The sequence below is a fragment of the Dendropsophus ebraccatus genome, chromosome 3, assembly GCF_027789765.1.
Source record: "Dendropsophus ebraccatus isolate aDenEbr1 chromosome 3, aDenEbr1.pat, whole genome shotgun sequence".
NCBI classification, from domain to species: domain Eukaryota; kingdom Metazoa; phylum Chordata; class Amphibia; order Anura; family Hylidae; genus Dendropsophus; species Dendropsophus ebraccatus.
The window spans coordinates 49974972-49989803 of record NC_091456.1 but is presented as its reverse complement, the minus strand read 5'-3'; the positions used below and the strand labels follow the sequence as shown (position 1 = coordinate 49989803).

General features: G+C 41.1%; 2 protein-coding genes across 3 annotated transcripts in view; one reads left to right on the top strand and one right to left on the bottom strand.

Moving 5' to 3' along the window:
* LOC138785607 (myosin-6-like) overlaps window positions 1–14832 on the bottom strand; it is a 452023-nt gene that overhangs the window by 337710 nt on the left and 99481 nt on the right. The window lies entirely within an intron of this gene.
* LRRC2 (leucine rich repeat containing 2) overlaps window positions 1–14832 on the top strand; it is a 183101-nt gene that overhangs the window by 108798 nt on the left and 59471 nt on the right. For both annotated transcript variants that reach the window (XM_069961713.1, XM_069961714.1), the window contains exon 5: window positions 5752–5888. In XM_069961713.1, the coding sequence (XP_069817814.1) occupies window positions 5752–5888 (137 nt within the window). The remainder of the gene's footprint in view (window positions 1–5751; window positions 5889–14832) is intronic.

The following is a 14832-nucleotide window of genomic DNA, read 5'->3' as shown; positions in this document are numbered from 1 at the left end:
TGTTTCATTTAGTTTAGTTAAATCCCTAGGCTGGTAAGGTGTTTCAGTACACTGGGGGTGGGGCTACTGCCCACCAGTGCACCGATCAGCCCCCAGCCAGCCCACCCCTTCTAATGAACATCAGTGAAGTGGGCCAGATTAGTGCACTGTGGGTAGTAGTCCTGCCCCCAGTGCATCAAACCGCCTTACTAGCCTAGGGATTAAAGTACAAACTGCACAGAAACAGCACCAAGGATGAAGGTATGAAAGGTAAGAAACCTTGTATTCTTACACATACTAATAATGCTATACAAGGGCCAAAAAATCCCTCCACACCATGATCCCATATAAAGACATATATAACCAATGTTACCTTCATACAGTGCCCACATAATGGTAGTCACCAGTATTATATAGGTCCTGCAGCCTTAGATATGATTACAGTGCAATTATATACAATGACATACCTAAAGTGGCATCTTCTCTTTTCATAGTGCTTAATTTTCTCTTTCCATCTCCTTTTGACTTAGACAGTAATGACAAATTTTTTCAATGACACTCCCATTAGTGTACCATACCAAAATAATATCCTTAATAAGGAAATAATGTCCTTAATAGGGGGCGAATTATGCCCCTACTATCATTCCAACTGACAGCTCCAGGCTCTGCTGTCCTTCTTGACTATATCTGCTTCCTGCAGATGCAAATGCAGTAAAGAGTGTAAGTTACCTTATGATCCAGGGCTTGCTCTCCATATGCCCAGTGCCAGCAGCATCACTGCCACACACAAACTGTTGGCAAGAGTGGCACTGTTCCTGGAAGAAAGCATCTATGTTCATGAATAACTCCATTAACAGGTCTGTTATGGGGCCCCTTGGATACAATTCTCATCATTGCATCCAAAGACTTTCTAGTCCAGCTCAGTAATTCTGTGAAAAAACTTTACAGTGTATGGAGTGTAGTACATAAAAAAATCAGTATATCATGAAAGTATGGGCTCTATAAATTTATATCCCCTGTGCTTCTCCTAGCAGTGGTTGCCACCAGCCATTCCTTTTTTATGTACTTTATACTGTATAGTATATTTTACAGCTGTCTCGAATAAATACATTGAAAAATATGATGTTAGCCAGGAATTATAATTATACATTTTCTGCAATCGAGTCAGGAAAAATTGGTGAACCTTTAGGGTATGTTCACACCTACCGGATCCGCAGCGTATTTTCTGCTGCGGATCCGCAGCAGATTTCATTTAAATGACTGAACACAGCATCAAATCTGCACCATCAAATCTGCTGCGGATCTGTTGCAGATCTGCTGCGGATCCTTTAGGTGTGAACGCACCCTTACAGTAGTGCCAAAGAAGAATTAACTATTTAAAGGGAAACAGTCGTCAAGTGCAGAAGGAGCTGGGCAAATTGATGCATATCTTCATGGGAAAAGATTCAGTATAACCTTTACTTTATTGATATCTCTTATGTTTCCATGCTAAAGAGTCCAGTTCATTGAGTGACAATGCACACAGGACTCCTTATTACAGAATGAGCAGGGATTTCAATCAAGGGGTTACAAGTAGAGATGAGCGAGCATGCTCATCTGAGCTTGTTACTCGTTTGAGTATTACGGTACTCGATGGCGCTCTTTACTTTGACGAGCATCTCGCGATACTTGAGACAATGGCTTCTTCTTCTTCCTGCATGTTTGGCGGCTTTTTTCAGCCAATCATTATGCAGGAGAGGCTTTGGGAGCTCGTAGCATCACGTGGGAATCCTACATGTCGACAGCAGTAATTGGCTGGCCAGATCAGATGACCTGGGCATATAAGAATCAGGTCCCACGATGCTCGAGTCAGACGCAGGCTGGAACAGATTAAGAAGGGAGCTGCTGTCTGTCAGAGAGAGTGTTAGGCAGGGAATTAGTGTACGGTTAGGCAGGAATCCGACATGAAGAACACAACAGTCCTTCTAAGTGCATAACATTTTTAAAACATATTTATTTTTTGCTACTCTTGGCTGCTGGCTTGGACTGTCAGTAGTCAATTTGTCCTGTTTCTGACATTCTCTTGGCTAGCTGGGATCCGTAGTTCAGCTATACCTATCCTCACTGCGATTAGCCAGCCTCAGAGGCATCCATGCATGCTGCCCCTACTGTTTCCTGTCCATTTCCACGTTGTTTCCATCATTTTCTGAGGTTTCCAGGTTTTCACGCAACCTTCCCTGTGCAGAGCTTTGGTCCCCTGCAAATATGCTTGAGTTTCCCATTGACTTCAATGGGGTTCATTACTCAAAACGAGCACCCGAGCATCAGGAAATATTCGTCTCGAGTATCGAGCACCCGAGCATTTTAGTACTTGCTCATCTCAAGTTACAAGTTATACGGAATTTTTTTCGCACTCAGAAATATTTAAATCTGCTCAGTTCTTCCTGCTCTATAACATGATGCTGATAGATAACATTGTTTTCCCTTTAAAACATTCTTCCAACTCTCTACTGCTGAACTAAGCTATGTTCATCAGGCCCATAGAGATCAATTGAGAGGCAGTGCACATGTCTGAACACCACTTTTCATCAACAAGGGGGACCCACTTTCTTATGATTAGAGGGGATCCAAGCAATCAGACCACCATGATTAAACATACAGGACAGGTAAAGACTGTTGATGGTGTAAAAAACCTATTAACCCATAGACGCACTAGGACGTTATAGTACGTCCTGGCAGGAGGTTACTTTCCGCACCAGGACGTACTATAACTTCCCGGCTCCCGGTGCTCACTGTTTACACAAACAGTGACCGGGAGCCGAAACTAAACTGTCAGCTGATAGCTGACAGTTTAGTGTAGCTGCCCCTGGACCCTTTGAAGGTGTCCAGCACAGCCAATCACCGGCATCAGTGGATCGGTAACGATCCACTGATACCGGTAAAGCGAGCAGTAAACCCCCGGGTCCCAGTCTCTGACGAGTTCCGGGATCCGGGGGAAGCTGCAGCCGATCCGTCCCGCCCCCCTGCCGTGTCTGCTGATGTCCGCCGATGTCCCGCCCGCCCCCCCCGCTGATGTGTCGCCCGCCCCCCCGCTGATGTGTCGCCCAGGCCATCCCGCCGCCGCCGATGTGCTGGAGGGTCACAGCAGATGCGATCTCTGCTATGACCCCCTCCTGCTGCAGCATGATCCCCCCCCGGATCGCCGCTACAGCCGCCGCCGCTGCTGCGGGGGTCACAGGAGATGTCTCCTTCCCCCTCCTCCTGGCAGCCCTGGCTCCCCGGATCCCGGAGCTTAGAGTGAGTTCCAGGAACGGGGAGCCAGTGCTGCAGCAGCATGTACCAGCATCTGTGTGATGACGCTGGTACATGCTGCTATATACTGTGATTGGCAGCCCTGTGATCAGAGCTGCCAATCACAGTATTTGATCGTGGCAGAGCATGGATGCAGGCTCTGATCACTCACTTTGTGAGGAGATCAGAGCCTGCATCCATATACTGTAGAAAACACACACACACACACACACACACACATATAATAAAAAGTACCCCCTCCCCTGTGATCTCCCAGTAATAAGGGAGATCTTAGTTAGCGTCCGTCAGTCAGTGTCCATTAGTAAGCGTCAGTCAGCGTCCGTTAGTAAGCGTCAGTCAGCATCCGTTAGTAAGCGTCAGTCAGCGTCCGTTAGTAAGCGTCAGTCAGCGTCCGTTAGTAAGAGTCAGTCATCGTCCGTTAGTAAGCGTCAGTCAGCGTCCTTTAGTGTCAGTCATCGTCCGTTAGTAAGCGTCAGTCAGCGTCCGTTAGTAAGCGTCCGTCAGTGTCCGTTAGTAAGCGTCAGTGTCATTCTATATCCGTTAGTAATCGTCAGCGTCAGTCAGCGCCCATTAGTAAGCGTCAGTGTCAGTCAGTGTCCGTTAGTAAACATCAGTGTCAGTCAGCGTCCGTTAGTAAGTATCAGTAACCGTCAGTCAGTGTCAGTAACCGTCAGTCAGTGTCCATTAGTGTCAGTAACCGTCAGTCAGTGTCAGTAACCGTCAGTCAGTGTCCATTAGTAAGTGTCAGTAACCGTAATTCAGTGTCCATTAGTAAGTGTCAGTAACCGTCAGTCAGTGTCAGTAACCGTCAGTCAGTGTCCATTAGTAAGTGTCAGTAAACGTCTGTGCACACACAGACATAGGTGCTCCTTCTCTTCTGAGCCCTGTTGTACGCCCACACAATACTCTATGTTCACAAATGGGGTATTTCTGTGCTCAGTAGAGATTACTTTACAAATATTGGGGGGCTTTTTCTCCTCCAAGCTTTTTGAAATTTGAAAAATTTGAGGTTTCATCAATGTATAAGTGTGAAAAATGTGATTTTTCATTTTCACTGCCCACTTTTGCAAAAAACTGTGAAAAACCTGTAGGGTCCACATGCCCACTGTACCCCTTGTTACATTCTTTAAGGGGTGTAGTTTTCAAAATGGGGTCACTTATGGAGGGTTCCCACTGTCTCGGCACTAGGGGGGCTCTGTAACTTTAACATGGTCTCCTATATTTATTGCAGCCAAATCCCCACTCCAAAATTTAAAGGGTGCTCCTTCTCTTCTGAGCCGTGTTGTGCGCCTGCACAACAGTTTACACCCACAAATGGGGTATTTGTAAAAACTGCAGATTCAGAGGAATAAATGTTTTATTGTATTTTACTTTTTATAGCTGTGCGGTATGAAAGAAATAGGATTGAATTGGAATGTCTGCCAAGAAAATGGAAATTTTTACTTTTCACACTTACTTTGCAGTTATTCCTCTGAAATGCCTAAAGGGTTAAAAACTGTTTTAAATGTCAATTTGAATACTTCCAGGGTGAAGAGTTCAAAATGGGGTGAATTATGGGGGTTTGTAGTATACAGGCCTCTAGAATATGCTTCAAAACTAAACTGGTCCCTAAAGAAATCCCAGTTTAAATTTTCACAAAAATTTAGAAAATTGCTACTAAACAATCACGGCCTCTAAAATCCTAAAAAAGTTAAAGCATGCTCACCAAATGCTGCCAACATAAAGTAGACATGTTCTAGATATGAATTAGTCAATAATTTATATGGTATAACTATCTTTCTTATTAGCAGAGACTTTCAAATCTAGAGAAATGCTATTTTTTTCAATTTTTCACAACATTTTGGAGTTTTTCACAAAAAAACTTAAAGGTAGTGGCCCAAATATACCACTAACATAAAGTGGAACATGTCACAAAAAAACAATCTTGGAACCACAAGGATCGGTAAAAGCATTCCAGAGTTATCAATATATAAAGTGACACATGTCATATTTGAAAAATATGGTCGTGTCATAAACACCAAATGTAGCTGTGTCCCCTAAGGGTTAAGTGATGTAAATACAACATAAACCTCACGGTAAAAATTTATTTATCTGTAGCTAAAATAAAAAATTCTAGTCCATCAAGTACTTTTAGATTAGTCCATCCTACTTTTTACGTATCCAGACCAGTTATTAGCAGCATTCTCTGTTTGCCAGTTAAAATGCATTCACTGTGATTACACATGTACAAAAATAGACGCTGAAGATTTTGCATGAAATTACAATTTTGAACACTAATTTTGAACCAATTTTGAACACTATTTATATTAGTTATTTCCTTCTTCTACCCAGCTAGCTTTCTTCTCCTCTTTTCCTCCTTCTGTCTATGACGTTGGGGTGGCAGCAATCAATCAAACCTTTGATTGTCATTTTTAAAGCATGGGTTCACTGTCCTTATCCAGCTGGTGGCAGCAAGTGATTTGTATTTGTTCTGTTTGACAGGATGCCTGAGAAATTTGAGAGAACTCAATGTTAGTTTCAATAATCTAAAAAACATACCATCTGAGCTGGGAGATTGTGAAAATCTCGAGAAATTGGATGTTTCTGGAAATTTAGAACTCACAGAATTGCCTTTTGAGGTATGACATCTGTTTCTTTAAGTAAAAATGAACATTGAAAATAAGTTTCTATAATAGAACATATTCATGTTAGAGAGATATTAACACTGTATTTTCTTTTATTGACCTCTTTAACTTTTTATTGGCATTATGTAAATCTTACGTAATAACTGGATGTACTGTAATCCACACTAATGCATGTTGCTTAGACTGAATGAGCATTATACATTCTAGAATTTACTTCAACTGCAATACATTTTCAATACACTAAAATAAAACCAAAATACGACTGTAATTTTTTGTGAAAATGTGTGAACAGGTAAAAAAGAGGGTGTGGCTTAAACCTTAAAAAAAACCTTATTATTTAGACTTGTTTTTACTAATCAGAGCTATGGCCTGGGCCAGATTAGCATTCCAGCTCCTATACAACCAGGCCCACTCTTCTGCTACCCTGGGGTGGAATGGATTTAGTCTTTTAATATAGAGATTATTAATGGCTTTAGCAGGGGTACACGTGGGTAAGTCTGTAGGGTCCCACACTTAGCTCCCCACTGAATCAGCCTGAGCTGGGGTGAACAGCTAGATATTGCCTAATTCTATTGCCATGTCCCTGTATTTGGGGAACTACTACATTTGGGGAGATTGGATACAGGTGGGTGTTTTTCTAGCAGATTCTGCAGAAAAGTATCATCATGGCTGGAAGTAGTCATAGTGGTTTGGAGAAGATGAACGAAAAAGAATGACAGCAAGAAGACAACAACTGTGAGTAACTGGATATAACTGCACTAATCACTTATATGGTCTACTGCTATATGGTCACTATATTGTGGAATATTGGTCTGTATATATGTTTTTTTTTATTAAAGTGTCACTATCATTATAACTTCTAAAATCTAAATCAACAGATGTAATATAAAGCAAGTTTGCAATTAACATTTTTTTTTTTTTAGATATCGTGGAAAACACAGCACTTAATGTTTTCTGGCTCTTTTTTTCTCATAAAACAGGAAACTTAGTGCTCACAGAGAAGGCAGTCATGTGACTGATGGACACATTGAGCCGTAACTCTCTGTGCTGGCCAGAATTACTGTGTTTAGTCGTTTTTTTTTTTTTCCCAACCAGCACAACTCAGAAAATCTGTTTTCAGGAGACTGGACCTGGATTTCTGGTAAGTTTCTTTGTTTTACAGAATGATAACAAAAATAATAATGAATGTATATTGCAAACTTGCTTTATTTCACTTATACTGTTGATTTAGATTTTGAACGTTTTAATGACAGTGACACTTTAAGTAATGGTGTGTTTACACTGACAGATTATCCGACAGATTTTTGAAGAGGAGAAATCTCAGTATTTCCTTTATGTTCCCTGTTTATAGTCTTTTCCTGGCTTTGGCTTCAAAAATCTTTCAGATAATTTGTCTATGTAAACAGTATATAGGTATTTTTCAGTCACCATGCAATGGTAATGTTTTTTTTTCTGGTTTGTCAGTATTAGGGCCCTAATATAGGAGACAATTATGGTGTGAAAAATCATTATATTTTTGAAGCCAAAGCCAGGAATGGATTTGAATAGAGGATAGATCCCAGTCTTTATGACATTTTCTCTGTTTATAGTCTGTTCCTGGCTTTGGCTTCAAAGATCTGTCAGATAAATCTCTGTGTAAACGCACATAATTTTACACCCTTAGTTCATTTGCTGGGATCAGATCAAGTAAACGATCATACTAACGATCATAACTAACGACTGTGTAATATGGTGAACGATTTCAGGTAGCTCTTTTGCAATCAGCTATTGTTAAATATAGCTTTGTCTAATAGGACCCTTATATAGTGGTATTATTGGTAATCTTAGTCTGTATGCAGTGATTTTTATGTAGTAACAAGATAATGGTATTATTCAGTCATTCACACAAAAAAGGTGAAGTCTACAGCTCCAGAGTAGGTGTTTCATTTTGGCTTTCATTTGGGTTATATCTTTCAGGGTTTGGTGGATGGAATAGTGCAGATCCCCATATGGTTCCATTGAGGTGAATTCAGAAAAAGCTACCAGGCGGAACACTTTCATTTTAACACAACATCCTATGAATAATGGATGCCACTAGCCAACATCCATCATATATGTATGGCTCATGTATGATTACATTAGATAAAATTAATATCCTTCAGATTTACTAAAAGGCATGTGCCTAGTAAATCCGGTGATTTGCATGGGGGTGGGGCTTTAAATTAGACTGATTTGATACATTGTTCTTTTCTGAATACATAGGGATTTCTTCCATTATATACATTCAATGGACACTGCTTTAATGCATTTTGAAACCAGCCTAAATGAGGCCTTTGATTGCTCTAAAAGCATGTCATGTCACATGTGTTAGATGGTTTTATGAGATTTAATTAGAATTCTTAGCTAAAGGAAAGGTAAGGCTGGGCTTGTCTATATTGTTAAAGTAAGTCAAGTACAAAATATAGATTTAATACATATATAGTAGAATTAATTGAGCGAGTAAGGTAATAGAGACTTGACTGCACCAAATAGCATAAAAGTATATTATGCTGCTATAAAGTATAATCTACAGAACTTCAGTAACATTCAATGAGAGCAACCAGGGGGATATAACTATAATATTGGCTCCTATTTAAAGAAGCACATATGGTAATCATTTCTCAATCATTGGACAATTTTCAGGTATATTATCTCATTGAGCTGGTAATAGGATACGTCTACCAGTGGAAAACAGCAAACAGGCTAGGCATCATACTGTATCGTAAAACAAGCCTCTCTTTTCTCTACTTACCAATTTCATGTTGTAAAACCCCTTTTCTTTCTTACAATTCCTCAATAAAATTTTTACAAGCTTAAAATCCTAGACCTGCTCTGCATCTTCCATAAAAAACGCTATTGAGGGAAGGAGAGATTGATAGCTGGAAGTACAGTTCAGTCTCACAGTTCTGATGGTCTCGTAAACCTTTATGATGCCGTCAGAGATCGTTGACTGAATTACAGCCACATTTTCAGTTTCTCCTTGAATTTCTCATACTGTTGGTTATCAGGTGATAGGTCTCCCTCATTCATATACAATCTAATACCGAGAATAGAATCTGTGTTGTAGGTATTATGTATTTTTCTCGATCAGTAACACACAAGTTAGATGAAACTGATGCACTTTTGCCTTTTTACTTTTTTCAATAAATTTGTAAAATATGTTTTTATTTGGAAGCCCTATGGGGAAATATTTTATATGGCCAATGTAAAAAAGTAGTTTACTTGGGTTCTATAATGGGTCCTGTTTGTTTTTTACTATACTGGCCAATATTTTCCGGGCTTCAGAAATATCCTGTACTGTGAGGGTCAATAGAGTATTAATTGGTCAACTGATGCAGAAGTTACACAAAAAGGACAATCTTTGTATCTATTTTAGAGGATATAAATCCTGGCCTCTCTGTAGGTCTGACAACCCACACTGACAGCTGTCAGATCTCATATTTAGACCCAAGAACTTTAAGCCATAATATGTACTCAAAAAAAGGTCTGGATTATGCATGTGTGAAGCTGGTCAAACATTTCCATAAGATGTGAGTGAGTGTATCCTTAGGCTATGTTCACACAATGTTTGTTTTACGCTGAAAGACGTCTGTCTTTTGATAATAAAGGCAGCAAATAAAAATCATAATCATTATTTGCGACCATAATTATGAGAAGACAGATGTCTTACGACATTAAAATGGCGGTTGCCTGAAAAGGTGGCGGGGGGGAGGTTGTTCTGTAATGTGTTTCTGTCCTTCCTGATTGAGCAGTTCACAGAATGCAATGCTTTCCCTCAGCTGATCATCACAGCCCCTACCCATTACAATCAGTAAAATTAGTGCTGCACCTGCTTCCGGCCATTCAGAGATGGTGGATCACTCAGGGGATTGGGGGATCCTGCCAAGCCTCCTGTGACATCACACCCTTCTCCCTGTTTGCATCATTAGCAAACACACACAATGTGAGACAGAGGCATGGAAGATTTGTCTCCTTAGGGGGGGATAGCAGAAGAAGCAGGAGACAATGTGAATTGGCACAGGGGCCATTTCTTTTTTTACTTCCTGGATTTCTATAAGCTACCAGTGTGGCAGAACTGTACAGATACAGTAATACATTTTATAGACACATCTATATAACTTTTAATGTACTTTTAATAGAAAACAAGTTTTTCTTATCCTGAGTTCCCCTTTGAAGGGTATATTATACATGCAGTTCTCTCTGTTGATATATAGTAACATAGTTAATAAGGTTGAAAGAAGACAAGAGCCCATCATGTTCAACCTAGAACCTATATAGTTGTATGCAGCCTAACTTGTACAAGATTTCTTATGTGCATTTCATGTTTATATGTGATAGATCTACAAGTGTCGTAGCCCTAGTCAATAGAGCTAATATATTAGTGGCTACCTCCTTTTTTTTTTTTTTTTTTGCAATTCAAATTTTGAATTCATGGAGGAAAAAAACTGGTTTTTATCTACAAAACAGATGAAAATTTAAATGTATGTGTGTGTGGGGGGGGGGGGGGGGGGGCGGGGGCAAACTTTACATGGACTTTAGTGCACTCTGAACATACCCATACATTTTCTATTCTATAGATATTTAAATCATTGAGTTACAGTGGTATCCCCCAACAAAGCATTTTAACAAAGGTGACACTGATATTAGGCCTCATTTAAAAAAAACAAAAAACGCTAACATTAACATAACCACCTAAGCGTTTCTTGGGTGCACAGAAAATATCTTTGCCATGTACTAACTACAATACAATATAAGGCAATACTAAACTAACTGGTTAAAGGAGTAATGTCTAAAGAATATATATATAAGATAATGAATGATGGGAAAAATAGGTTAAAAATAACACAGAAGTCTCCAAAACTGGAGGTCAAAATGTAATAAACAGCATAAGGAAAATTAGATTTCTAACAGCCTTACAAGACCTAGAAGACCTCCAAAGCTTACACCATCAGGTAAACAGCATTTTAAGTTTTTATCTATGAAAAAGAAAAAAAAATCATGTTCCTCTTGCTTTAGGTCTGAAAAATTCTCCAGGTATTTCTTTCTCTCCTCCCGATATAAGTTTTAAACGCAAAACTTGAGATCTGATAGAATATATAGCAATTACTGGGAAAGGAAATAAACAAAAATAAGGAGAAACTGTTCTAGACCACTGAATGTCAAAAAGTACGTCTTAGTGTAAGGTTTTATAGTCTCATAGGTCTAGATTTAGCAAGCAAGTAACACAAGACAGTATGTTTGCCTCTAGGTTAGTGACAGACTCTTCAAACCATAGCTTCAACTATCACTGAAGAATGCTAGAGGTGAAGGTGCAAGTTTGGGGATGTATGACAACATCTGGGGAGCGTAGATTGTTGAGATTCGGCAGGTAGATATTCTGACCACTTATTTCATTCCCATTGACTTTGCTGATGATTTACTGCAGGCATCAGCAATATCTCAGACTATTGTCTCTCCTATATCGCCACAAAAAAGAAGTGTTAGTCAGAAAGTCAAGAAGACACCTACCAGGGGATTGTGCTAGTGGTGATCCTACAGCATATTATGGCTAATCATAGCATGTAAACATAAAAGTTTGTCACCTGGCCCATCTAGTATGTAGTAAGATAATTTCCTTAAAAAAAAAATATTTATAGATATCTGTTTATCCCATGCACACTTTTATTCGACTCATTTTTGGACACAGTTGGTAAAATAGAGAAATTAAAGGGGTTGGCCACTTTATAGTAAAATAGGTCAGTACAAAGTATTAGTAATTGTACTCACTGTATATACTGACAGCAGCTCCCTGTGTACCTCATAGAGCTAAAATCCCCTCCTCCAGGCTGTACTGTTCTGCTCTGTTTTGTTTCAGTCCATATGGACATGGAGGAGCATGTGACCATGCCCTGTCCCCTGTGTCCTCCATAGACATATACAGGCTCAGTGGTGGACACTAGGGGGTGGGGCCTGGTCACATGCTCCTCCATGTCAGCCATCTTATGGACCAAAACACCACAGAGCAGGGCAGCACAGCCTGGAGGAGGGGAGTCTGATTTTAGCTCTATGAGGTACACAGGGAGCTCCTGTCAGTATATACAGTGAGTACACTTACTTATACTGTACACTGAGCTATTTTACTACAAAGTGGCCAACCCCTTTAAAGATATAGAAATGTACAATGCAATGTGGAAAAAATGCTTTGAAAGAGTGGAGGCATGCTTTCTCCTGGATAAAGAAAATACCTCATGATAAAAAACAATGTGATTCGACAAAAAAATATATATATATATTTCTCCATTGGTTTCTCACACCTCCAAAAGTAGCAAAAATGAATCAATCTCTTTCAGAGGTTTGCTAAGGTGATGTAACTCAAAGGGACCACATGTAGTGGTATTGCCCCATCTTTTTAAATCTTTTTTTATTTATTTTTTTTTGTCTTTGATCAAGACCTGGCACTCTCATGCTTTCATCAAAATTTGGGCTATTACATTTATCACAAAGTATGCCGAAAACCATGTCAGAAAAATGAGTATACTATTAAATTTATCAATACATATATCTGATTCTAAGGGCCCTTTTACATGAAGCGATAATCTGCTGAATCAGTCTGATATCCTTTGGTGTAATAAAGATAACAATCAGCCCAAGAGCACATCATCGGCTGATTGTTGTCTTTTAGCAAGTTTAACATCATCAGCTGCACATCACTGTAATAGTTATGCATGGCTGATGGCTCATGACAGTGTAAAGAGAAAATAATAAACAATATACTTACCTCTCCAGGCGTCCTCTTGCCTTTTCCCCGCTAATCTCAGCTACAGCTGAAGCTTCACAGACTGCTCATCTAATCACCGGCTGTGGCGCTGTCTTGTCTCGGCCTGTGGTTGGCTGAGTGGGCTTGTCACTGCACAGACGGGTTCAGAAGCTTCAATGGCGGCTGCGGTCAGCAGGGAAAAGGCAGGAGGACAGCAGGAGGACACCAGGGAGTATAGAGAGGTAAGTATATACAGTACTTTCTATATAACCAAGGGCTACATGGACATTGCTAATCATCGAGCCATGAAATAGAGGCTCGCTTACAGCAATTGTCAGGTCGTGTAATACAGCCTTAGTCAACCCCTTCCTGAAGTTGCTGAAGGGGAAAAATGTAGCAACTTTTTGAAAAGCTACAGATCAAGCCTGGTAATAGCAGACAAACAGACATACCATAACACCACATCCATTTCAGACAAAAATAATAATTTGGGGATATATATATTGGAAACAAATATAATGTACATATACATTTCCTGAGTCAATGATGAAGACATTTTAATGGTTACCTTGGACATTTTTTAACCCCTTAACGACATCGGGCGTAAACTTACGCCCTCGCGCCCTGGTACTTGGCGCATCAGGGCGTAAATTTACGCCCGATGTTTCCCCGATCGCTGCGTGTTCACACACAGCGGTCGGGGAAGATGGCCTGCTATAAATCATAGCAGGCCATCTTAGCTTCACGGCACGGGGGGTGGTTAACACCCCCCGTGCTTACGATCGCCGCTATTGGCTGATCAATTCAGATCAGCCAATAGCGGCGATCGGAACCTTTCCGGGTCATCGGCGACCCGATGACCCGGAAAAAAAATGGCGGTCGGTGCTGTCCGAGGACGGCACCGACCGCCATTACTGTAAAAAGTAATGGTGATCGCCGTGCCACCGGCCCGATCGCCGTGAACGGCCGGCCGGCCGTTCACGGCGATCGGGCCGGTGGCACGGCGATCAGAGTCCCACAAAATAGTAAATACCTGCCCTGGACCCCTCAGCTAGGTAGCCGAGGGGTCCAGAGCAGGTATTTGTACATTACTCACCTGTCCCGGGCTCCTGATCGGCGTCTTCCGGGTTCGCGGCGTTCTCGTCTTCGTTCGGGTCTTCGGCTTCTTCCGTGACGTCACGTTCGGCTTCTCTCGGCTATTTTCGGCTCTCGGCTCTTTCCGTATTTTGCGCTCTGCTGCCCCCTAGCGGCTGATATGTGTAATACACTTATCAGCAGCTACAGGGATATTCAGAATGTAGAATTTTTTTATTTTTTTTTTTTTCAAATTTTTTTTTTTCTATTTTCCGCACCCTATCGCCGCTGAGTGTTGATCAGCATCGCACGAAAGTGCGCTGCTAATCAGCAACTCCTCCTTTTTGGCGTAGGGTGTTTTTTTTCTATATCCTACTGCCATGGTCTGCTTATAAGTGCCGCACATAAGTGCGGCATTTAGCAGCAACTCCTTTGTTGGCGTAGGTTTTTTTTTTATACTTACTGTAAAAAAACACGTAAAAAACACTACATTACACCACACTACATTGAATAAAGTTTGACACTACACCACTACATACCCCATATACCAATCCCCGTATAAAGATGACCCCCAGGGTGTTTTCGGCGTCAGAGGGATACGCTATTATTGCCTCCGACACCGAAACAGCCAGTGAGGATGAATGGGGGGATCCTTCTTTCCTCCATTCATCCTCATCATCCTCATCATCCAGTGACATGTCTGGGGGGTAGCATAGCGTACGCTGCCCCCCAGACACGTCTTTTCCGCCAGAACCGTCCCAATAAGAGATGACGGCATGGTGTGAAATTCTACAAACTGTGTGAGCGTACCTCTGGGTACACTTACAGATTTAGGGTACGTGCACACTGCAGAATGGAGAAGGATAACCCTTTGTGCATTCCGCAGCTGGCACCCGCCGGCGGACTGATGCGGGCGCATGTCTCCACCCGTGTCATAGACTCCATTCTATGCACGGGCGGAATCCGTCGTCCATCCAAAGAATGAACACATTGGACATAGAATGGAGTCTATGACACGTGTGGAGACGTGCGCCTGCATCAGTCCGCCGGTGGGTGCCAGCTGCGGAATGCACGAAGGGTTATCTGTTGCGATTCCGCAGTGTGCACGTA